The 25,989-nt window shown below is 41.4% G+C and overlaps 1 protein-coding gene and 1 non-coding gene across 7 annotated transcripts in view; both read left to right on the forward strand.

The window, feature by feature from the left end:
- ATP8A2 (ATPase phospholipid transporting 8A2) overlaps window positions 1–25,989 on the forward strand; it is a 631,188-nt gene that overhangs the window by 386,924 nt on the left and 218,275 nt on the right. For all 6 annotated transcript variants that reach the window (XM_005286691.4, XM_065581436.1, XM_005286690.4 and 3 more), the window contains 2 exons: window positions 12,156–12,339; window positions 19,329–19,439. In XM_005286691.4, coding sequence (XP_005286748.2) covers window positions 12,156–12,339; window positions 19,329–19,439 — 295 coding nt within the window. The remainder of the gene's footprint in view (window positions 1–12,155; window positions 12,340–19,328; window positions 19,440–25,989) is intronic.
- TRNAN-AUU (transfer RNA asparagine (anticodon AUU)) lies at window positions 4,396–4,468 on the forward strand. Its single transcript has one exon. It is a non-coding gene; the product is annotated as a tRNA-Asn (tRNA).

The raw sequence follows: 25,989 nt of genomic DNA on the forward strand, positions 1-25,989 counted from the left end.
CCAGTGTAGCCAAAGCCCAATACTAGAGCCAAAGGATGAGTGCTCCAGTGGTGTACAGAAGAAGGAGTTGAATTCACAGAGAATTGCATTGATTTGTGTGATGAAAAATGACTAATTGCAATATGAATGAGGAGTACTTGTGGCACCTTAGAGACTAACAAATTGATTTGGGCATAAGCTTTCGTGGGCTAAAACTCACTTCATCAGATGCATGGAGTGGAAAATACAGGCGCAATTCTTCAACAAAAAAAACTTCAAAAACAGACTTCAATGAGAAACTGCAGAACTGGAATTAATTTGCAAACTGGACACCATTAAATTAGGCTTGAATAAAGACTGGGAGTGGATGGGTCATTACACAAACTAAAAACTATTTCCCCATGCTAATTTTCCCCTACTGTTACTCATACCTTCTTGTCAACTGTTTGAAATGTGCCATCCTGATTATCACTACAAAAGTTTTTTTTCTCCTGCTAATAGCCCACCTTAATTGATTAGTCTTGTTAGAGTTGGTATGGCAACCCCATCTTTTCATGGTGTGTGTGTGTGTGTGTGTGTGTGTGTGTGTGTGTTCCTACTGCATTTTCCACTCCATGCATCTGATAAAGTGGGTTTTAGCCCACGAAAGCTTATGCTCTAATAAATTTGTTAGTCTCTAAGGTGCCACAAGTACTCCTGTTCTTTTTGCTGATACAGACTAACATGGCTACCACTCTGAAACCTAATTGCAATATATGGTTTCCAGTTCAGAAGAATGGGTACAGTCGTATGGGTTCATAATTGGCAGTTCTTGTTAGGGAATGTTGAAATAGAAACTTGTATTGTCATGCACTAAAAATGGAAGAGGCAGGAAGTAATTAACAACTTTATTGTATTTATTTGTTTCCCATTATAAAGATAACCCAGCGCATCCAATTAGACTATACCTGGTGAGCTGAAGCTTGCAGAGAAATCATACAGAAAAGCAGAACAGGTTACCAACTAGTCAGAGTTTAAAGGGATTAAGAGAGGTCTTCACATTTATGCCAGGGAGATAAATTGAGGCCACTAATAAAATGACAAAAGAGATTAAATGAATGGTGAGTCTACAGTGGCTGAGACACTGAACTACTTAAAAAAAAATCTGCCATAGATGAAGACTAGAAACTTGTATTTTATGTGGTGAATAAAGGTGTGACCTAGTGGAGGGACTTGTCAAGGGGCGATACGACCTGAGTGATGGGCCAGAAAGATGGGGACAAAGATGGGTATTAGGAGAGTTGGGTAGGTGTTGGAGTGGCCAGAGAAGAGGAGGTTACAGTACTCAGGATGAGAGATGGTGAAGGCCTGGGTAAGAGTTTTACCTGTGTGGGTGTAGAGAAGAGGCTGGCTCTTGAAAATGTTATGGAAGAGGATGCAACAAGAATTGTGTATGGTTTGGACATGTAGTCTAGACATAATTGGTAGCATTGTCCTGAAGGACAGGACTGGAAAAGGGTTCACTCAGCACCATCCATCAGAGAAGAGAGGAAGAGGTAGTTATTCCACCACAACTTGGCAAATCATTATTAATAAACAAAAATTTATAAGAAAGAAACAGTTTTCTTATTCTCTGCTTTGTCTTTTTCTGCTCTGCTCTGGGGCTGTTTCTTTATTTGTTAAAAGAACACAGCACCCATTGCAGATATTATACAGATCATCAACAGGTGATTCAATGCTGTTTGCAAAGTTTTTAAAGTAGTGCACCAGAGTCCAGTGTATATTTATTGGGGGTGGTTGTTAGAAGATTCAATATTAAGAGATTTACTCTGTAAAATACATTGGACACAATGCATACTTTGGTTCAACGAGACACATCCATATTTTATCCAATTACTCATGTCAGTTAGTCTTCTGTGGAGGCCTTTGTTTGGCTGTAGGTCAGTGATAAGATGTCTCTTAGAGCAGCCTTTGTATTACTGACTGTAATAACAGTCTAGCTCTTATTTGGAACTGGTAGTCAGATGGCTAGTTGCTTTGATTTCCAGGGCATGTATCAAGGGAGGCCTAACTCAAATTAAAAAGCTGTTAAGTATGATATTTTGGTAGCAAAACTTTGACAAGTTTTTGAACATGAATTTCAGTGATATATTAGTTGCATGGTTCTCTAGGGGCCATTGCATGCTCTTAAATGTCAGTAACCTTAATATGTCTCAGCTTTCTTTCTGGGCTGTTTCCCATCCTACCTTCTCTGCAGATGAGGTCAGGCATGGCATTTTGAAACACCAGTGTACTTTGTGGTAGAACAGGGTAAATCTATGTTAATTTCAAGAAAGGTAGGCTTCTAAGAGGTTTGCATGCATTAACAAAACATTTCAAGGAAGCAGAGTATCAAATTAACTTGTTTCGTGTTAAAGACATTAAGGTATTTAAATGTGTTATTTCAATCCCTGTTGAAGCATGGAAACAAGGATATAATATCACTTATTTAAAACACAGCTTCCGTTCTTGCCTTCTCCTTCCTTTCACAGAGAAGTTTTAAAGACTACACAGCATGAGTGAAAATATACTAAAATAAGTAGATTTCGGTGAAGAGGGAAATTGCATAAATCATAACAGAAATGCTTCTTTCTTCTTGGAGCAGTGTCTTCCTCTGGTGCTCCACTTCAGGTGCACATGCTCCTCTTGAGTCCCCTGATAAAGATTTCTAGCTAGCACTGTCCATTTGACCCACGCATGTGCCTTGTGCCTCCTCTACTGCCTTGGCCCCAGATGAAACATTAATATGTCTGCTCCCTAGAGCATACTTGGCCTTTTCCTCTTCACCTTTTTTCTAGCAAAGTTACTTAGCTTAGAGTTGTTGTTAGTGTTAATATAGTTGGTTTTAGATGAGGGGACTGACAGGAGATTTGTCTTCTCCTGATGTGGTTTGCCTGGTTCACCAGCCTTCAAATGCTGCCTCTCTTGCTGGGAGGCTATACCAATGAGCAACAGACACTCCAAGTGTGTCCGTTGTCTGGGGGAGTTCCACATCTCCCAGAAGTGCTCCTTTTTGTTTAGCCCTTAAATCCAGGGCTGGGAAGAACGGGGAGATAAAGCTCAGGCTGTTGGCAATGGAATGTTCCCTGCAACAACCCTCTGAGGCACGTCAGGAGACACCCCCTCTCCTCCTCCACACACACATCTGTCCCTGGACAGATCAGTGCCCTGTCACCTCAGAGCAGCTTCTCCCAAGAAAGGGAAGTCTTTGGAGCACATTGGGAAGACTGCCAAGAACAGGAGTATGGACTCTCTTTATCTAAAGAGCCAGATCCAAAAAAGACCAGGTCTGTGTTAATGTCCTCTGTCTCAGTGGGTATTGTTGAGGCCAGGGATTCTTCCTCCAGTACCAGCAGGCTTGTGAAGCCCCAGAGCTCCAAGGAGAGTAAGCATGGCTTTGCTAAGGTGCTTGTACCAAAATAGTACCAGGCCGGAGTCAGGAGACAAGAGTCAGGCTGAGATCGGAGACTGGAGATCAGGAGACAAGATGAAATCTGGAGTCACAGCAGGCCGAATTCTGTGTTTGCTCACACAGCTTCCTGGGGCAACCCCTGGAGTTAAATAGGGTGCTTGGCCAATTTATAGGGCCACAGGGTATTGTCATGCTGGCTCCCTTGCATAGGCACCAACTCTGTGGGTGCTCCCATGGGGGGGAAAAAGTGTATGCTCAGCACTCATGGGCAGCCCCACCAATCAGCTCCTCCCCCTCCCTCCCAGCCTCTCCCGCCCGCCGCAATCAGCTGTTCAGCAGTGTGCAGGAGGCACTGGGGGAAGGGGAAGGAGTGGGGGCAGGAAGAGGTGGGAAAGGGGCAGAACGGGGTGGGAGTGGAGCAGGGACCAAGAAGAGGCAGGGCAGAGGTGGACTGGGCGTGGGTGGGAAGAGGTGGGGCGTGGTTGGAATTTGGAGGAAGGGGTGGAGTGGGGTGTGGTCTGGGGCAGAGCGGGGGTCCAGCATCTCCAGGGAAATCACAAAGTCTGCACCTCTGCTCCCTTGGGTGGTACTTCCTGCAGTGCTTACTCTCCACAGTGCTCCCTGTTAGCTCTGCTTAGCCTCCTGGTGGCACTGTGGGAACATCAGCTGTCCAAGGCTCTGCAGACCCAGATTCTAGCCAATGGACCTTAGCTACCTGGCCAAGACAAGCTTGATACCCTTACCAGCTTCAGTTCTGTGTCCTTCTGCTAATCAAGCTCCTCACCATTGCTCATCTCCTGTCTCTGGGTGTAGCTGGCGTCTTTCACCCCAACCTGGCAGTTCTACATCCTAGAGCCTGGCTCCTGGTTGGTTCTCCAGAATAGAAGTTTCCTGCTCTACAGAGGTGTAGTGGGTGTTAAAACATCAACCCCCATTACTTGCAGAAATGGAAGAGATTTACCCACTGTGTGGTTGTCTCTTCCTCTGGCTGGCTAGCTCAGTTGGTAGAGCATGAGACTATTAATTTCAGGGTTGTGGGTTCATGCCCCATATTGGGCACTTGATCTGAGGGGAGGGATAGCTCAGTGGTTTGAGCATTGGCTTGCTAAACCCAGCGTTGTGAGTTCAATCCTTGAGGGGGCCACTTAGGGATCTGGGGCAAAAATCTGTCTGGGGATTGGTCCTGCTTTGAGCAGGGGGTTGGACTAGATGATCTCCTAAGGTCCTTTCCAACCCTGACATTCTATGGTCTCAAGTATCAGAGGGGTAGCTGTGTTAGTCTGGATCTGTAAAAAAGCAACAGAGAGTCCTGTGGCACCTTTAAGACTAACAGATGTATTGGAGCATAAGCTTTTGTGGGTGAATGTCCGACAAAGTGGGCATTCACCCACAAAAGCTTACACTCCAATACATCTGTTAGTCTTAAAGGTGCCACAGGACTCTCTGTTGCATTCTATGGTCTGAATTTGTTCCCCTTTCCCTCATCCTAGATTACTTGCTGGATCTAAAGACTTCTGGGTTATCCATCAGTTTGGTCAAGGTACATTGGGCTGCTGTGTCAGCCTTTCATCTGCAATTGAGGAATTCTCCATTTTTTGCTCCCCCAGTAATGTCCAGATTTATAAAGGGTCTGAGTAATCTTTTCCCCCATATTAGACCTCCTACTCCATCCTGGCACCTCAATCTGGTTCTCAAGAACCTCATGAGACCTCCATTTGAACCAATGGCTACCTACTCCCTGCTTCATTTATCTATGAAGATGGCCTTCCTAGTTGCCATCATGTCTGCTTGTAAGGTTGTGGAGATTGGAGCCTTGATGGCAAATCTCCCTCCTCCCCCCCGCCCTGACATTTTTTTGCAGTAAGTTCTTTTTACATCCACATCCAAGGTTCCTACCCAAGGTTACTTTGGATTTTTATGTTAACCAACGAGTCCATCTACTGCTATTTTTTTTTCCTGAAACCTCACAGTTCCCAGCAGGAATCCTATTTCCATACCTTGGACATTAGCATGGCCTTAGCCTTCTACCTGGATAAAACTAAGCACTTTAGAAGATCACCTAGACCCTATATATCCTTCACAGATAGATCTCAGGGTGTTCCCATCTCCGCTGACAGACTTTTGAAATGGACATCGGGTTGTATCTGTACCCGGGGGCGAGAGGGGGTGGGGAGAGTGCATTCAACCAGATTGCAAGTGACATGCACTACATTTTTGAAGACTGTTCCAATGTTTAAGATACATAGAGCCGCTATGTGGTCTTCAATCGATATATTTTCAAAGCATTATGCCCTGCTCCATGCCGTTGGTACTATCTTCAGTCCTGGATCCTGTTCTCAGGCTCCCTCCTCCTTCTAGGGATGCCATAGGGACACTGCTTGAAGAAGAAGGAAACGTTACTCACCCTGTGCAGTAACTGTGGTGGTCTTTGATATGTGTGTCCTTATGGGTGCTCCACTACCCGCCCTTCCCCTCTGCTTCGGTTGTGGCCTAGAGAATGACGAGTAAAGAAGAAACTTAGTGCAGTTCACCTGCATATCCCTATATATACTTGGTGTCGGCCACAAGGAGGCAAAGGGCACTGGTTAAACAGGGCACTGGTTGAAAAGGCACTGCTTGCTAGAAATCTCTGATCAAGGTCTTGAGAGGCTCATGCGCACTGGAAGTGGAGCACCCACAGTGATATGCATCTCAAAGAATGAGTCACATTTCTTTCTATTGTTTTCTTACATACTACTTATGAAGAAAGGAAAGGAGTGCACGGCTAGAACCAGAGCCAGCAAAGCCTTAAGTGCGTAAGGCTTTGTGTGACTGTGGTCTGTGTAGTGAAATCTAGTGAGAAAGGATAGCCTTGTGGTTCAGTGAGTAGCTTTAGAATCTGGAGATTTATGTTCCATTCCTGACTCTATCCCAGATTTCTTGCATAAACTTGGGCAAGTCACTTAATCTCTCTGTTTCGCTCACCCATCTGTAAAATGGGTTTAATAATACTTAATTTATCTTGCTCTTTGTCTTGTGTATTTAACTCTTTGAGGCAGGGACTGTCTTAAAGTGTCTCGTCTAATGGGGCCCTCGTCTTAGTTGGGACTCTAATTTTTTGTTTGTTTATATTGCATTATAGCCTAATCTTCCATTATGTAATTGCATGTCTATGTTTGACTTTCAGACACTGAATGCCTCACACAGTGCAGCCATAATTAGTCTGGAACCTGAAAATGCTGAGCATCCAGAATTCCCATTGACTTCTAGGACAGTTAGAAGTGCTTATAAGAGCAGCTGCTATTGCCCTAGATGTTAATTGTAGCTGAAAGATTAGCTGAACCTAAGCAGAACTACCCCAAGGTTCAGATTTTTTAAAAATAAATCCTACAACTTTTTCCTGGAAAGGCAAAATATAGTTTTAATTACAGATGTTTCTAGTCAAGAGAGATAACTATCAAATTCATTACCAGTTAAGGGCCTAATTCTGAAAGGTGCTGATCACCCACAGTTCCAGTTGACTTTTATTACAGTCGCAGGTGCTGAGCAATATAAGTCAATGGAAATCTATTTTAAAATGCTTGGTATGAACAAGTGTGCCCTGTGCAATTTACCTATAATTTTCATACTAAGTGGAAAATTCACAAGATGGTGATAATATGCATATAATAAAACATCTGAACCTCACTTATCCCCAATCCCCTCTATGCCAAAGGATCCTGTCCCCCATTGGGGTTAAGATAAGTGAGGTTTGAATAATCAGCCATCTGGCTTCATTGAGGATGCCTGACTCAGAACAGCTGCAGCCCTGCTCCCACTTCTTCCCCAGGTATCCTGTTTCAACTTCTCCCTGGTAGCACTTACCTTTCTGCAAACACACACACTTGGATAGTGATTATTTATAGTACACCTCTACCTCGATATAATGTGACCCAATATAACACGAATTCGGATATAATGCGGTAAAGCAGCGCTCCGGGGGGACAGAGCTGCTCACTCTGGCGGATCAAAGCAAGTTTGATATAACGCGGTTTCATCTATAACGTGGTAAGATTTTTTTGGCTCCTGAAGACAGCGTTATATTGAGATAGAGGTGTATGTATATTGCATTAGCACTTAAAAGTGTGCTAAAGGCTTTGTAAAGACAGAAGATGACCCAGTCCTGCCCCAAAGTCTGGGTTTACTTATGGAAGCAGACAGGATGATTTGGACATAAGAAGATACTTGAAGATTTGGCCCAATAAGTGTAATGGAATCCTATCCCTTCTTCCCTTGCTCAGAGATACCTTAACATAAGAGTTTGTTCCAAATTCTTCCTTCTCTTACATCCAAACAAATTCACAGAGGTCATGTAGGAGCCTATTATTAATAAATAACCAGTGCAAAATATTTCACTTTTGGTCGGTCCCATTTGGGGGTTATAGTCTTCCAGACAGGCACACTGAGAACCTTCATAGATGCACTCCAGTTTTGCCAGTCTCAGAACACCGGAGCAGGTGGGTTTTGATGAACATGCCATTCTGTATTACTACTACTTCTCTTAATCTCCATGTGCATGGATGTATCCCGGGGCATAGTTTCCTTCCTAGTTTTATTTTTAGGGTAAGACAAGTAGTGAAAGCAGACACATCTTGCCAGATGGCAGTTATGGATTGTTACATGTCATTGCAGAATTTTGTTCCAAAGCAGTCAGTTCCTTTCCAGTACACTTTGAGCTACTCATTTATCCAGAAAGTTTTGTGAACTGGAAAAGGGGGGAAATGATCAAGATACCACCTGAATTTCAGGTTAGTTGAGTGGTCTGTGCTGTAATCTTCTACTTATTCATGTAGATAGCTTATCAGAAGTGCAGAAATGAATCTCAGTTCTGATTCTAAGGGAATGAATGCCATCTAAATCGAAGGGAATTAATGTCATCTAGCACAGCACAATCTGGCAAGGTAGATTAAAAGGAATGAAAGACTGTTTGGAAGCTGAGAAGAAAAAAAGTTTAAAAAACAACAACAAAATCCCTCAAGAAATCAGTGACCATCTCCAGTTGTAACTTCTATATTAATATACTGTATGCATCAAGAAATATTCTCTGGAGCTAGGAAATGTACTTTTCAGGGGGGAAAAGATGCATGTTATAAAAGCATACATTTATTATTGGGCTTAATTTGAAATTGAACACATCTATCTTACAAATAAAGAGAGCCTTATTTGGGTGTTAGACTATACCCACAGCTAACATATTAAACTATAATGCACTATAGTTTGTCTGTATCTACCATAGATATATATTACTAAGAATGTGATTAAAACACTTTTCTGGAATTGGGAGGTAGATAAAATAATAATAAGAAAAAATTGTTCCACCTTTGGGTATTAGTTATTCATTGACAACCTTAACTGAATAGTACAACGTTGGTACATAGAATACGTGTACAGTATGTAGGGTTTAATTAAAAAAATCCAGTTTGTATTATGATATATTTTATTGACTGACAAATAATGTATAATTAAATACAAAATCAACATTTGTGGAAGCTTAACCCCAATCCTGTGAGTATTTATTCATGTACGTAACTTTACTTTTCTGAGTAGCCCCATTAGCTTCAATTAAAAACTCAGTCCTGTTTCATAGTTCTAAGGGGTTAAGATTATGGGACTTGTTCCTCCTCTCAACCCAGGAATGTGGCAGAAGGAATAAAAGGCATGGCCAGTGAAAATGTGAGAACGGCACCTTGAGGCCATGGGTGACCAAGTATGAGTTATAGCAGCCTTCAGATTGCTCTAATTTATGATGAAGCTGGCCCTACCCTCAGCTATCTAGTATCAAGTGAACCACAGCCCTTATCCTGTACTGCCTGGTTTGACCAGATAATCTGGGCCTGTGTGTTCAATCTAGAAAAAAATTGGTCTTTCCTGACTTTTGAGAGGTTAACTGAGAACTGAATTAATATTGATTTTGCATATAAGTGTATATTACTTGTCAAAGAATACAAACCTCAGTCATATTTTTCAAATTAGTTGTCATATGATTTTGCTTCTTTTATTGCCCTGCTCTGACATAAAAACTGTTACTGTGATTGGGATGAAATTTTGGAAGAAAAACTTGGATACCAATTCTGAGCCCCGAGTGAAATTATATACCAGCAAGTTATAAACACCTCAAATGGGGTTGCCAGGGAAGTCCTGAGAGAATCTTTGTTATAGTTGCAGTGTCTGGACTCCTTAGAAGAATGCATTAATAGCCGTGATCTTCTATCAGGATTCTCAAACATGGATCTCTGCATCTGTTTGGAGTCCCACTGATGTTAGCAAGACCCCCTATATGGACACAGGGCTTTGCTCTAGTAGATTCCAATACACAATAGGGTCTACATATGTGAAAACATATTTTTTCTAAGTACTTTTAAACACAGTATATTTAATAATTGAGTCATCTTTTTAGCTATTTTTCACACTCTGAGGCAATTCAGATAAATTGTTAAGTAGAAAAATTAACATCAGTTTTTAAAAAAATTAAACAATCAGAAGTCATTTTATAAGTAAACAAAAAGAGCTACAGCAGGATATGCAGTTATGGAGAAATTACACCTCTGATGTGGCTAAATGTCCTTGGCTTTGCATTTTGCCTCCAATGCACCTGAGGCATGTAAATGATGTTCTGTGCATATACACAGACACACTCTTGTAAGAGATGAAGGTAGAGCATATTCTCATTAGTATTTTACACCATTCACATTTATAAAAGTGAGAATTTGACTCAAATTAAGTTCAGAGATGCCTTATAATTATACTCTAACATCTCATTTACAAGATAGATTAGTAATATGGTCTGTATTTTCTGTTTCCAGTACAGTTGAGTCCCTTGAGTGCTAAAGTACCGTTTTACATTGCTGTGCAACTGAGGGTTTAATAAATCTGTCCAATGAGAATTTCATGCACAAAGTCATTGGGATTAAGTGTTTTTTATGGCCCAGTCAACTTTTCTCTGCTTTCAGTTTTTTTGAAACTCAACAGCTGCTAGCTCTTCTAAATGTTTTTGTTAACATATGAAGATCAACCACAGTAACTTTAAAAACAACTTTCAAACTACTCGTCAAGCCTGACCCTAAGAGGTGCTCAACACCAGGCAGGATCAAGCCCTTCAAGGGAAAGGCTGACCAAAAGCCATATGCTCTTTTTCCTGATCAGCTATAATCCAGCCAGATGTATAAAAGGGATAAATATAAGTCACTCCCACTGAGTGCAGAGGTCTGAAAAAATAGTGTATAAAAATCCTTATGTTAATAGTAAAGCCTTTGGGTATCAATTATATTTTGTTTGTGAGTGAATGTGCCTGCTTCAGCTGTGAAACAGCTTTGTCTAAAGCTTTATGGAAAGGTATGTAGAGTAGTTCTGAGACTTCATTTGACTAAAAGTGATGTGGAAAGGAATTAAGGTTGTTTGTACAGATGGGCCTAGAATTAAAATACTCAGACTGGTTATTTGTGGGTATTGCCAAAATACCCTTCAATAATCTGGGTATTGTACCTGAATAAAAATTGGTTCAAGTGTGTGATGATTCAATGTAATACATAAAGGTTCTGAGTCTTCTCTGACTTACACTGATATAAATCAGGAGTCTCTCCATTGAATTTTGTGGAGGCATGTCAAATTAAAACTGATGTAAATGAGAAGGTTCAGGTTCAAAATATCTACGTATAAGATAGATATGAGTGTACATGAGGATAACTACGTTATGGAACCATAGGGCCACATTCTGCTCTCAGTTATAATGGTGCAGAAAGCAGAGTAACTCCACTGAAGTTAATGAAGTTATACAAATGTCAAAGTGGAGTGGATATCAGAGTGAAGCCCTTATTCAACACTTTGAAATGGCCAAAGCTAAAGGACCTGGCCCACATGCAGAAATCCCATTGGCATCTATGGCTGTTTTACAGGCAGAGCAGTTGCAGCTTTGGGGTCTTCATCCTGCACAGAGAAGACTCGTATTTGATTTAGTAGCATATTGGTACAGCAGTTAACTATGAGCTGTCCGGTTCCAAGAGTAACCTATTAGGACAAGTTATGAGGTGATCTCAATGTTGATGTACATTACATGCAGATAACCAGCATAAGATAACATTAAGGTGGTGTAACTTACCGACTGAAGAGGTGAAAAGATGGGGTTGTAACAGAGGAAAAGCAACCCACAGCAGGGAGTAAGCAGGTGTAAGATAGGTGGGAAGAAGGGGCTTTTCCTATACCTTCTTATGTCTTCCTGGTACTTGCTTGTCCTACTACAACCCTGTCCTTCAACCTCAAAAACCGCCACCACAGTTTGCACCAGTTGACCCCCTTGGTTGAAGTCTGTGAAAAGAGGCTGAGTATTGAAAGCATCATAGAGACTGACTTATCCTCACAACCTAATGGTGGTCTATCCAGTGGGGAAGCTTGCACAGCTGATGCATATGATGTAGCAGATAAAGAAAAGATTTCAGTCTCCGAGGCTTTAAATCTGGCATCTCTCATGAACATTAAATTCTCTCACACATAAAAATCAATTTGATGTTTTTGTTTATGATCTCTATTCATTTTATCTTATAAAAATGGAAAATGCTTCTTTCTCTTTCTGAAAACATTTGGCACATGTTCTAAACTCTAAGTGTTGAATTAGGCAACTTTCCAGTAACTCCCTTCCAGCAGTTCTAAATCGAGATTACAGCTGTCCTTTTGGAAAGGCATACATAACTCAGCATGTGGGAAACTGACTGACATTTTCTCTTCTCCTTTTCAGAGTGTCTCCTCTGCAGAAGTCTGAAATAGTAGACATGGTAAAGAAACATGTAAATGCCATCACATTAGCCATTGGAGACGGTGCCAATGACGTGGGAATGATCCAGACCGCGCATGTGGGAGTCGGGATCAGTGGGAATGAGGGCATGCAGGCAACCAACTCTTCTGATTACTCCATAGCACAGGTCAGAGGCACTAAAAAGCAGCTGCCATGTTCTGTTGACGGAGGTATCAGCTGTGTGGCAGCATAAGCGCTTCATTGCTGGCTTTCAAGCCGAGAGAATCTTTGTTCATATCCTCTTTGAGACTGCCATCTAAAACTGATACCTTGGATGTATTAGGGATCATTTTAGTTTTGATCTTGTACCCTTTGGGGTTTCTTCTTGCCAGCTGTGGAACATTCAAACTGTTCAGTAAGCAGGGAGAGGCGCCATTCATGACAGTTACATTTAATGCCCTTCTAATTATAATTTATCTTCCTCAGTGTGCTCTTGTCACTGACACCTGTTGGTGAACTATATTAATGTCCAGAAGAGGCAGATGATGATGGGACATTTTTATTTTGAAGTCTCTTTACCACATTTTTCTTAAACTACTAAAGAATCAGTTATTCAAATATTAAAGAGCTGGTCAATATTTTGAGATAATTCAGGCAGTGACAGTGACTAGGGTGCATGCTCCCAACTTATCCCATCAAATTCAGCACTGATTACTTTATCTATAGGCGGCAGTGGGACGAAGCCATGCAAATTGCACAAGGTCTTTGTTTAATTGAACAAATCAAAATATAAACATATTAAAAGCAGCACAAGAAAGAAAAGAAAAGTACTTTTGCTGATGTACATGTATGTGAATATTGTTTATTTACAGTTAAGGTATCATATATGTTCACTTATCACTTGTGATAAGAAAATCTTTAATATTTGGTAATAGTATAAGAAGGTTAGATTCAAATCTAGAACGGGGTAATGACCAAAAATCATTAGTCTGCTGGCTCTTTGGTAGCCTGTGAGAAATGAGTTGGGATTTCATGCCACAAGCATGTAGGCAGCCATCAGATGAACTCACTATGAAATCTTCCTTTACAGTTGATACTAATTGGCACCCTTATTGGAAATTTCAGCAGAGAGCTGAAGGACTGGAAGGGCAGAAAGGCAAACTTCCCTTTTACTCCTTGAGGCAGTTGTTCCTGAACAGGTTGACCCATTGACAGAGCAATAAAGGAAAGGTGCACTGCTACCATGGTGTATGTGTTCCGTGGTCAGGCAGAGGGCTTCTATATTTAGGGGTGGTCATCTGAGAATTTTCACAAGCACTAAATGCATTTTTAAAATGTCAGGTTAAAAACCTCATCAGATATTAGTTCAGTAATAGACAGTAGTTTACTGCAAGAACACTTACACAGTATGACACCAAAAATGTAATACACCAGGACAACCTTCAACTGCCTTGATCACAATGGTTACACTGTCCAGCAGTGGTCTCTACATTACTAATCTTCTAACCTTCTACCATATATTACTTTTGAGGCACAATTCATTTAAAAAATCCATATTTACAAGACTTCATAAGATTCAATTTATTTATTAAAATGGCAGTGTAAAAGAATAAGTAGGTAGTCAGAGTTTTGTCCATAGATGGCCTATCACATTTTATTAACACCTTTGGCATTTATTCTAATAACTTTAAACCTGATGAAATCATTTGATATTCATGTGTCACTTTCAAGTGGCTTTTGGATGAATATAAGAATGGTGAAAATGGGTTGTGCTCAGTTTAACTGTGGTTTGGGGATTATTGACCATAGCAATAGAGATAATGTTATAGTTAGGGCTGTCAAGCGATTAAAAAAATTAATTGTGATTAATCATGTGATTAAACAACAATAGAATACCATTTATTTTAAATATTTTTGGATGTTTACTACATTTTCAAATATATTAATTTCAATTACAACACAGACTACAAAGTGTACAGTGCTCACTTTATATTTATTTTTTATTACAAATATTTGCACTGTAGAAAAACAAAAATTGTATTTTTCAATTCACCTCATACAAGTACTGTAGTGCAATCTCTGTTTCATGAAAGTTGAACTTACAAATGTAGAATTATGTACCAAAAAAAACCTTCATTCAAAAATAAAACCATGTAAAACGTTAGCGCCTACAAGTCCACTCAGTCCTACTTCAGCCAATCACTCAGACAAACAAGGTTGGTTACAATTTGCAGGAGATAATGCTGTCTGCTTCTTGTTTACAATGTCACCTGAAAGTGAGAACAGGCATTCACATGGCACTGTTGTAGCTGGCATTGCAAGATATTTATGTGCCAGATGCGCTAAAGATTCATATGTCCCTTCATCCTTCAACCACTATTCAAGGGGACATGCTTCCATACTGATGATGGGTTCTGCTTGATAACTATCCAAAGCAGTGCGGACTGACGCATGTTAATTTTCATCTTCTGAGTCAGATGCCATCAGCAGAAGGTTGATTTTTCTTTTTGGGTGGTTTGGGTTCTGTAGTTTCCGCATTAGAGTGTTGCTTTTTTAAGACTTCTAAAAGCATGCTCCATGCCTCGTCCCTCTCAGATTTTGAAAGGCACTTCAGATTCTTAAATCTTGGGTCAAGTGCTGTAGCTATTTTTAGAAATCTCACAGTGGTACCTTCTTTGTGTTTTGTCAAATCTACTGTGAAAGTGTTCTTAAAACGAAACATGTGCTGGGTCATCATCCAAGACTGCTATAACATGAAATATATGCAGAATGCGGGTAAAATAGAGCAGGAGACATACAATTCTCCCCCCAAGGAGTAGAGTCACAAATTTAATTGATGCATTATTTTTTTTAACGAGCATCATCAGCATGGAAGCATGTCCTCTGGAATGGTGGCCGAAGCATGAAGGGGCATACAAATGTTTAGCATATCTGGCATGTAAATACCTTGCAACGCTGGCTACAACAGTGCCATGCGAATGCCTGTTCTCACTTTCAGGTGACATTGTAAATAAGAAGCTGGCAGCAGTATCTCCAGTCAATGTAAACAAACTTGTTTGTCTTAGCAATTGGCAGAATAAGAAATAGGACTGAGTGGACTTGTAGGTTCTAAAGTTTTAAACTGTTTTGTTTTTGAATGCAGTTATGTAACCAAAAAAATCTGCATTTGTAAGTTACGCTTTCACGCTAAAGAGATTGCACTTCAGTACTTATATGAGGTGAATTGAAAAATACTATCATTTTTACAGTGCATATAGTTGTAATCAGAAATAATAATATAAAGTGAGCACTGTGCACTTTGTATTCTATGTTGTAATTGAGATCAATATTGAAAATGTAGAAAAGCATCCAAAAATATTTACCGTATATACTCATTCATAAGCCAAATTTTTTTAATAAAAAAGGGAAGCACCAGAGAAGGGGGTCGGCGTATGTATGTATGTATGTATGAGAGGTGGGACACAACCCCTCCCCCCCAACAGAGGGAGCAAGGAGAGGCAGCACAGCCAGAAGGGAAGAGGCGGGGCCAGAGTCTCTCCGCTTCTTGCCATGCTGCTCTCCCCCCAGCCTCCGAAGCAGCTGCAGCTCCAGGAATGGCAGGCTGCAGCTATGCCGCTCGGCCCCGCCCCCCCCCCCCCCCCCCGAGCAGACTGTGGCCACGCCGCCGGAGCACGCTGCGCCCGTGCCACCTGGCCCAGCCTGCTGGAACATGCTGCGGCTGCGCCACCCAGTCTGGCCCACCAGAGCAGGCTGCAGCCGCGCTGCCCAGCCTGCCGGAGCAGTTCCAGCCAGGTCAGAGACATCCTCCCTTGGCCCTCCCCAGATAAGGTGGGAAGGGATGGGATGGGGAGAGTGTTGGGGTCCCAGGCTAGGGGTGGGGTTATGTGGGGGGTGGTCACAGGGGTTACTCCCCTGACTCCCAGCTTCTCCCTCCCCCAAAAAATTTCCCCACCAGTTGCTGTCCCGGCCTGTCAGGGTAAGCAGCTGGTGCGCCGGGACACTTTGTTTACTTAGGTTTACCTCCGTGCCTGCGGACACTCGAGTTAAACAAATGATCTCGGCCTGCCAGCGGCTTATCGTGATGGCCCGGAAGCCAAAGTTTGCTGACCCCTGAATTATAGGGTTGGCTTATGAACAGGTTATAAAAATTTTCCATTTTTACTTATCCATCTTGGGGGGAGAGGGGTCAGCTTATAAACGAACCAGCTTATGATCGTGTATACATGGTATTCTATTGTTATAAGTGCGATTAATTTTTTTGAGTTAATCGCGTGAGTTAACTGTGATTAATTGACAGCCCTAGTTATAGTTAATGCTTTTATTTAAGTTGCGGGCAACAATAACATGCAGTTTTAATTTTGGAAACAAAATTTAAAGTCACATGGAACTGTTTGTCTTAGATGGGAGAAGAGTGTTTTTATTACCTGAAAGATTACAGTATATTACTGTGTTATCGTGAATCAAATTTGTGTTGTGTGCTGATTAGTAAAATGAGACAGAGTTATTTGCAATAGGAGAAATACTAGGCTAAAATAACACTAAATAGTTTTCAAAAGGAAAACTTAGGCTTCATATGGTATATTGTTACCATATATTTCTGCACTGAGGAAGAACTTTAGTGGAAATTATATGCACGCCTTGAAGGAAGAACGTTCTTCTGAGTAATTTAAGTAGACCACTGTAATGTAGTATCTTATACCCAAATGATAATTCCAATCCAGTGATTCCAGAAGTGGGCACACATGGAAAAATATAGCTCTATTTAAAGACTCACTAAGGATTCCACGAGGAATCCTATAATGAACTAAACAAATAAAAAGGAAGTTTGCCTCTGACCCAGGGCCCAAAGAATAACTTCCACTCATACAGAGACCATGTTTGAATCCTCTTTTTTTTTTAAATGTTCTTGTCCCCATGATTCATTTTCAAAGAATTCCTAAACCAAAATACTGAGGTTCTTTACATGGTTCTAAAATTTAATAAAACTTTTTATTGAGAAGATACTTTATATGCAGCAGAGGAATCTGGAGTGTCTTGGGATCATTGCTTTTTTGAATACTTTAAAGGGGAAAAGTGCTCAGGGAAATTCTTCCTTTAAAATAAATGTTGGGTTCATGGTTCAGTTTTGTTCCTAGGAAAGCCTGGGTTGTATTCTAGATATTTTCTTTTTCCTAAATTTCACCCAGTTGTAATAAATAATGAGTACTGGTACTCTAAAAACACCTTTTTATTTGGTAGTGCATCTCTCATTTTTAGATCAAGACTGGCTATCTTTCTAGAATATATGTTATAGCTCAAACGGACGCTATGGTTTGATGCACAAATTGCTGGAAGAAGTTCTATGGTCTGTGTTAGGCAGGAGGTCAAAGTAGAGGATCATAATGGTCCCTTTTGGCCTTACAATTTTTATAAATCTCCTGGCACCCACATATACTCTGTATCTCACTTATTATTAGACCCCCCCCTCCTGCAAACACTTACTCATGTAAGTAACTCAATGCATGTCAGTAGCTCCACTGAGCTCTGTTAAAATAAAATATGGCCGTTTTATTTAATTCCTTGTCACTGCTCAGTGGGACAACTCACATGTATTTAAAGTATCAGAACCTTATTCTTTCTGAGTGGCATCATTTCCTCAGCTCTTTTAGGTAGCACTTTTGCATTTTCTTGAGCGATTACAAACCCAGTGAGTAGCATTATAGTAACTAAATTGTTAAAATCGTATGAGTTATGGCTACACCATTTGTGCAGCTTTTCCTCTTTGGGTTATTCTACAGTATATCGATAGAATACATGCCAGCCTTGCTGGAGTTTACACGATATGCCTCACTGTCAAAGGATGAATCTTGGGAAGCATTAAAGTTGTGGCAGGACTGAAGAGAGAGAGTAGGTTGATAGGTAGTTAATGGGTTAGTACATTTATTAGCCATTCACTTTTGGTTATCTACTTTCCAATCCTGATGTAGGTTGGATAGAGACTGAACCCAAACTGAATTATAATGTGGCTTGCTTTGTTTTCTATTTTGCTGAAATACCACCAGAGAGCCTGTTCTTGTGGTATTTGCAGCAAATGCATTAAGTCCTGGAGATCTTGGGAGAAAGGCTATATATCATGAAATTTCTAGCTCATGTTTGGGGATCCCAGAGTTTCAAATGGGCTTTGGATGAATAATAAATTTGAACCAGAATTTGAAACTTGAACTCCAAACCTTTTGAGGCAGCATATCACTAGCCCAGAAGTGGAAGTGAGTTGTTTGGCATCCTTCTGGTTCCCCAAAACCACCACACACAAAGGTGAAATTCATTCTCTTCTCATGGGAGGCCTGAGGCTGAACTGAAAGGAATGTTACAGTCACAGGTGGGTTCCTTGACAGAGCCTGTGTGACAGACACATTTCCTGCCCACACTGTGAGCTTGATTTTGCTCTCATTGAAGGCAATGTGAGAAATCCCATTGAATTAAATAGGAATAGAACTGAGTCATCTTTGTGGTTCAAACCAGTATTATTAGGCACCAATTTCCATACACATTAGATTCATTTACTAAGTGGGTTTATTTAAGGGGAAAAGGAATCTACTACTTGTTTTAGAAGCTCATATTATGACCACATTTATTATTGAGTGAACTGTAAATGTTAATAAAAATGTATTTGTTTCCATCTTCTTTCAAAAGCTGGTAGTGTTCTTTTTTTCTTTTGAGCACTTTACCTTGAGTCTCCATTTTAGCCCAGAACATTTCTAATTACCACATTGCTCCTTTTAAAACACAGAGAAGAGCCTTGTACCACACACTTATCATTAAACCCTCAAACACAGTCATCGTCTCTTGCCATGAAATAAGAGTTCACATTTATATTTAATCCAGTAGACCCTATTATGTTAACCTTGCCTCATTTTTCTATCAGGATAGTAATAATAATTGAAGGCTTCTTCCTGTTTAAAGCAAATGAGGACCAAATTTATGGAATCATGTTTAAAAGATTTATTCCAAAAAAGGAATGTTTTGCTGTGATTATTTTTTAATGTTTTGTTTGTGGGTAATAATCTGTCAAAATTACTCTCATGGAAAGGAAGTTCTTGGAATGGATTTAATAGCTGATCTAAATTTCATTTACTTTGTATAGAGAGTTGCAAAATGTGAGGCTATTTTTACTTATGTCCATTTTTCTTTTTCTAGTTTTCTTACTTGGAGAAACTATTATTAGTGCATGGAGCCTGGAGTTACAATCGAGTGACCAAATGCATATTGTATTGCTTCTACAAGAATGTGGTCTTGTATATTATTGAGGTAAGAACAGTCAAGAGGATGGACTTTGGCAAACAGTAACAATTGCAATTAGTAAATTAAAATTAAATTATTAACATTTAATTTTGAAACAAAAAAAAATGCTCTCTTCGCATGACACGTATTCATTTTGTGGAGTTCACTGCCAAAAGATGTCACATAGTGAAGCTGGATTTTAAAAGAGGTTGGATACATTTATGACCTTTTAAATACTATGTGTAGTTATGCCTGTTAAGATTTGGGAGAAATCAAATATCATGTTTCAGGTGTAAACTGATTGTAGCAATGGTCAGGAAGAATCATTCCCTAATGCACATTATTGCACATAGGGCCTTGTACATCATGAGGATACCAGATTTGATGGATCAATCATCTGATCTGGTATGGCAAATTCTGTGTTGCTGAACCAGTGCTCAAAATCTTTTTAAAAAAATAGTTGAAGGTTTTTCTTCATTCTTTCCAATAAATAGATGCTAAGAGGGAGGGATAATAAACAACAAAATGAGAACCTTATAAGTAGCCAGCCACTTAGAGTAGATTACAGGAGACAGTAGGTCAGAAATGTTTTACTGTTCAATAAATCATACCGTGGTCTGTGTACATATCTGACTCCCTCAGGGTCTGATAATCTTTTATTAGGGTGACCAGATGTCCCGATTTTATAGTGACAGTCCTGATTTTTGGGTCTTTTTCTTATATAGGCTCCTATTACTCCCTCCACCCCCACCCCCGTCCCGATTTTTCACATTTGCTGACTGGTCACCCTAATTTTTATGCATGTATTATTCTCATGGAGAACAGAAGTTCTCAGCAAACATGTTCCATTTTTTCTTATATGTATCTGAATGACCTCTACTTTTGGAGTTCATCATTTCCAATACAGTTCAAAGTCTATTTACTACATAGTATTGAAGAGTCAAACTATCATTTCCAACTGCACCTTAGAGCAGGGGTGGGCATCAGGGCTTTGGATCCAGCCCACGGGATTGCCCCCCATGGCGCCGCGGGCCCGGCACCGCTCTCAGAAGCCGCCCCCGGGCGGGGGGGGCAGAGGGCTCCGCGTGCGTTGCCCTTGCCTCCAGGCGCCAACCCCTGCAGCTCCCATTGGCCAGGAATGGGGAACCGCGGCCAATGGGAGCTTCGGGGGAGGTAACTGGAGGTGCGTCAAGGGGCAGTGCACGTGGAGCCCTCCGCCCCTTCACCCGCTCCCCCAGGGGCTGCAGCGCTTCCTGGAGCGGCGCGGGTCCGGGGACAGGACAGGCAGGCAGGGAGCCTGCCCTGGCACTGGTGCGCGCCGCTGCCACCCCGGAGCTGCTTTAGGTAAGCGGCGCTGGACTGGAGCTTGAACCCCTCCTGCACCCCGCCCCCCAACTCCCTGCCCGAAGCCCCCTTTCTGCACCTCGTACCCCTCCTGCACCCCAACCTCCTGCCCTGAGCCCCCTCCTGCACTCTGCACCCCTCCTGCATCCCAACCCCCTTCCCTCAGCCCCCTCATACGCTCCGCAGCCCTCCTCTGCCCCAATCCCTTGCCCTGAGCCCCTTCCTGCACACCGCACCCCCTCCCACATCCCACACTCCCTCCCGCACCCCAACCCCCTGCCCCGGCCCTGCGTACAATTTCCCCACCCAGATATGGCCCTCGGCCCAAAAAGTTTGCCCACCTCTGCCTTAGAGACTAACAAATTTATTTGGGTTAAGGTTATAAATTCTCCTTCATTATAAGATAGATTCTGATTGTCCTCTGTCTTTGCCAAAACTTAAATCCATGTACCTGATATTTCACAGGCATGGTCTTATCATAGTGTAGAAATTTTCATAAAGTTTTCAGACAAGGCATTTAGGAGATGGGAGGGTTCTAGCATGACCTGATTTCACTCATTGAATATTTTTCTAGCCAGTTTTTTGGCTCATATTTACAAAACTTTTTTCAGTAAGAGGATCTAAGTGTTGCTGGAGATGAGAATAATTGTATTCATTAGTGCTGAATAATTAATGGAGCATTGCGAATTTTTTTAAAAATAGGCATTTTTTCCCCTCTCTTAGTTTGGAATACCCTTAGCAGCTTCACAATTACTTTTCTCTAGGAGTTCTATTTCCATTGCATAGACTTTTTAAAAAAAAAATACTGATTCTTATAGATTATTGTATAACATGATTCTGCTTCAATAATTGTTACAGCTAATAAAAATATTGTATAATACTATAGGGTTAAATTATAACTACCCCAATGTGAAAAGGCTGAAAAATCCACTCATGGAACGGCTGAAGATTGGTAGTGAACTTTGTGACCTGAGGTGTTTCTGTTAAATCATCTTGTTGTAGGGAGGGGTCTTCCTAACCATAAGTAAGGCTAAGATTTAATCACAGGTATTTTTAGTAAAAGTCATGGACAGGTCACAGAGCAGTAAAAAAAATTCATGACCCCTGACCAGTCCATGACTTCTTCTATAAATACCCCTGACTAAATCTTAGGAGCTCTGGGGGACTTCAGGGGTGCTGCTGGTGTTCTGGGCTGGGGAGGGGGGCTCCAGGCATTGCTGGTGCTCAGGTGCCCGGGGTGCCACTGGTGCCCAGGGGGCAGCAGCCCAGGGTACCACTGGTACTTGGGGGGGGAGTGGTTGGGAGGCAGCCTGGGGTGCCGCTGGTGCTCCAGGGTGCAGGGAGGCTGGGGCCCAAGCAGCCCTGGGGTCAGCTGCACTGGCCTCTACAGAAGTCACTGAGTCCCAGAAAGTCACAGAATCCATTATTTCTGTGACCTCCATGACAGACTCGCAGCGTTAACCATAAGATGTCCTGAGATGATGCTTAAAATGCATGTCTATTGTGAAAGTACCCTGTGTAAAGATGGCCTCTTCTTTCTATCCTCGTCTGCTTCCTTTGGGTATTCAGAGTCCTGTCTCCTTGCTTCACTGACAAATTAACTTTTACTCCTTTTTAGTTCTGTTGGCACTGCAGAGCCAGTACAGCTAAGAATGAGCTGGATTCCATTCTGGCTAATGCATCTGCATAACAGAATTGTTAATGAGTAGTTTCTGTTGCATGGCCATATTATGCCCCCAGTTACACCTGTACATCTGCATTACATATATGTAAGATTCACTCACAAGAAAGTTGCTGCTGGCAATGGGGTATAAGTGGAGGCAGAATTTGAAGCCCATGGGGTTGCACCTGTGTAACTGAGGCAGGGCCGGCTCCAGGCACCAGCGTAGCAAGCTGGGGCTTGGGGTGGCACATGGAAGGGGGCGGTACATCCAGCTCTTCAGCGGCAATTCAGCGACGGGTCCCTCAGTCCCTCTCAGCGGGAAGTGCTGCCGCCGAATTGCCACTGAAGAATGAAGCGGCGGCAGTAGAGCGGCGGCAGAAGTGCTGCAGATCGCAATCGCGACCTTTTTTTTTTTTTTTGGCTGCTTGGGGCGGCAAAAACCCTGGAGTCGGCCCTGAACTGAGGGCAAGAACTGACCTACAGAATTGATACTAGTGATGATACCCAACCTTGAGAGCACTCATTTTTTATTTTCAGCTGCCATGTTGACTTTTCAGCACTGGCACTTTTGGGAAAAAAATATTTTTATAAACTTAGCAAAATTGACCTGAAAACTGAGATACAACAAATATGGAACCCCAGGCTATTATCCTTGGAGTCACTTTCCAGACCAGAATTAAACTTTTTGCTTTCCACAAGGAAGATTGTGATGTTTTGCATTTCTAGCATGAGGCCTTTGAGTGCCATTCACTCTTTATGTGGGGTGGTGATCACAGAAAAGAGAAGCTCCACCGTGACACGAAACCCACAGCTCGTGAGATTCCCACCTCCATCTACTGTGGTGCACACCCTTGAGTAGCTGCTGCAGTATTATTGTTTGTTCCCTGACACTCTGAACAAGCTTGGGCTTTATCTCCCACTGTCTGTTCTGACTTGCCATGTGCAGAGAGATTTTTCTTCGACATCACAGTGAAACCAGAGTTTGTACCTGAATTACATTCCAAGCTAATTTTCAAAAGACTCTACTGAGTAAATATTTTTAGAGTTGAACTGAAGAGCATGTCTGTCAGAGTGACAGGGCTGTTAGTTGTGCTTTTTCTACTGTTATGTGTTTTATTTCACTGGAGGTTTAACATCTGAAGTAAGCTTTATGTAACTGAATTTCACAGGTCTGCAATACTGAGTCTCATTGTAATTCTTTTTGTTCCTGCCTCCTCTCATACAATACATTGTTCTCAATGAGGAAGCCTGAGTACAGCCAGACATGAAAGTCAGAGCTTCAGTTAGGAGAGGAGCAAATATGGGTTAAACCAAGAATAAAGAACTGTCTGAAAAACTTGTTGTCCTCTGCCCCCTTTCTCCAACATCTCTGGGTGCATGGATCATCATATAGCTCAAAACCAGTAGCAGATTTAAAAATTGGTCCCAGAAATGTACCTAGTGAGAGCACAAGGAGGAATCTAGCCATATCATCTCACACTGTGACTTTCCACGCCTTTGTGATTAATTTCCTCCAACTTCTTGGAAAGGTATTCAAAGAACAAAATTCTGGGTCTAAATATCCAATGCACTCACCTGTTTTGTGCTGTAGGTGTTACTTGTACTAGAGTCTGCTGAGCTGACACTGGTCACTTCTTTGTTCAGTGGGGGTGTGATGGTATTTTGGTGAATGGGGATGGGGTTGTATTAAATTCTCTAAATACATAAGCTTGCTGTTTAGCTGCATTCATTGGGCATACATTCCAGCAGCATATTAAAGCTGTCTCCTGTGACAAGAGGTCTAAAATGTTGGAGCAGTATAGAGCCCTTAGATGAAAGAGAATGTGGGAAAACATCAAGAAAAAATTAAGTCCTCGTACTCTGCAGATTTGGATTGGAGCCCATTTAATATTTGTGCTTTTTGTTTTTAAATGAAGAGAACTTTAATGCTTATGAAACTTCCAAGAATGACAGCCCTGGAAATTAAAGTCTTTTGGGTCTGATTCTCCTTTGCCCCAAGGCCCCTATGTGCCATTCTGGCAGTGTCTTAAAGAAGATGTAAATGTAATTTTCGCTTGCTTAAGGCCCAGTTATGCTGCCAGTGCAGTGCAAAGAGACCTTTCTATAAGTGAGAATCAGGCCCTTTATCCATAGAGCAGGTTCAGCAAAATCAGCAGTGAAGTTTCCCAGTTCTGCCAGGCACTGAACTGTGAGAGAGTAATTCTGTTTGTAAAGTGACCAAGATGGTAAGAGGAGCAGAACCCAAATAAAATGCCTTTTTGCCAGGTGCACTCTTAGATTCCTGTTGTCTGTCTGCAGGAGAAGATTACTTAAATCTTCACACTGCACTTTTATGCTGTCCCAGAATCACCCCTGAAACATGAAGTCAGCAAACAGACTCCACTGACAAATAGCTGGGCATCATTACAAGTCTCCATCCCATTCAGTTATTTATTTACCTGGCTTTATACCAGCTTGTGAAATAAGAGATCTATCCAACAGATGTGAAACAGATATTTCACTACAGATGATATCAAGTCTCTCTGATGATATCAGAGCTATGATAGATATATAGCTGATTTCAAATGTAAAAAGACACCGGAACCTCTTTCATGTCATGCTTAGAAGCCGAAACATGGCAAGATCAAAGAAGATATCAGAAATACCAAGGAAAAGTTCAAACCATTTGTGAGTGATACTTTGATCAGTATAGGAAGGCAGTGACCAGGTCGGAGAGAATTACACAGGAAAGGAGTGCTGGTTCCTTTATTGGAACAAATTAGTTAAGTTAGTACAATAAAGCCTACTTGCCCTAATTAAGGATCAAGGCCCCCTTGTACTAGATACAGTACAACAAATAAAAATGATAGTGCTTGCATCAGAGGTCTCACAATCGAGGACTGTGACAAGACTTAACAGGTGGAAGAAACTGAGAAGGGGGTACTGAGGAGAGGATGAGGTGTCAGCAAGAGGAATGAGTTATAAATAGCACTTTTCTCAGCTCACCATCTGCCTAGCCATTGTCAGATGGCCAAGTTTTCTTGTTGTCAATACAGATATAAATCTTAAGGCAAGACTTGACGATGGTGGCTTTATATATTTTAATAAGGTTTTTTTCCTATATGTAAGGGCAGCAAGGGAGAAAGTGAACAAATGTGCTAGAGGAGAATAAGGCACTAAGCCATCAGCCTCATAATTTTCCCATTTGGAACTCAATTAAGCCCTCAAAAAAAGTCTAAACTTATTACTGCTTAGATAAACATACTTTTAAAAATGTGTCAGATTTGGGAGTCCCACAAGATTGAGTTACGCATAACCTGTGAAGTCCTCCTTGTGACCACCATTTTGGACTTGTCCAATAGAACACGTAGCCTGTAATCACATTTGAAATAGTTAAAGCAGCATTTTGTTTTTAAAATGCTGTTTTTGATGTAAAAACACTTTAAAATCTTAATTTTTATCAGAAGCAGCCATAAGGATTTCATCCTTGGAATCTAACATGGCGGAGAGGATTCAGCCTATCCCCTAAGACACTACAAAATACCCAGGTCTGACATTTTCAAGTGATAGGTGTCATAACTGAAGTTATAG

This window comes from Chrysemys picta, chromosome 1 (assembly GCF_011386835.1).
Source record: "Chrysemys picta bellii isolate R12L10 chromosome 1, ASM1138683v2, whole genome shotgun sequence".
Taxonomy (NCBI): Eukaryota; Metazoa; Chordata; order Testudines; family Emydidae; genus Chrysemys; species Chrysemys picta.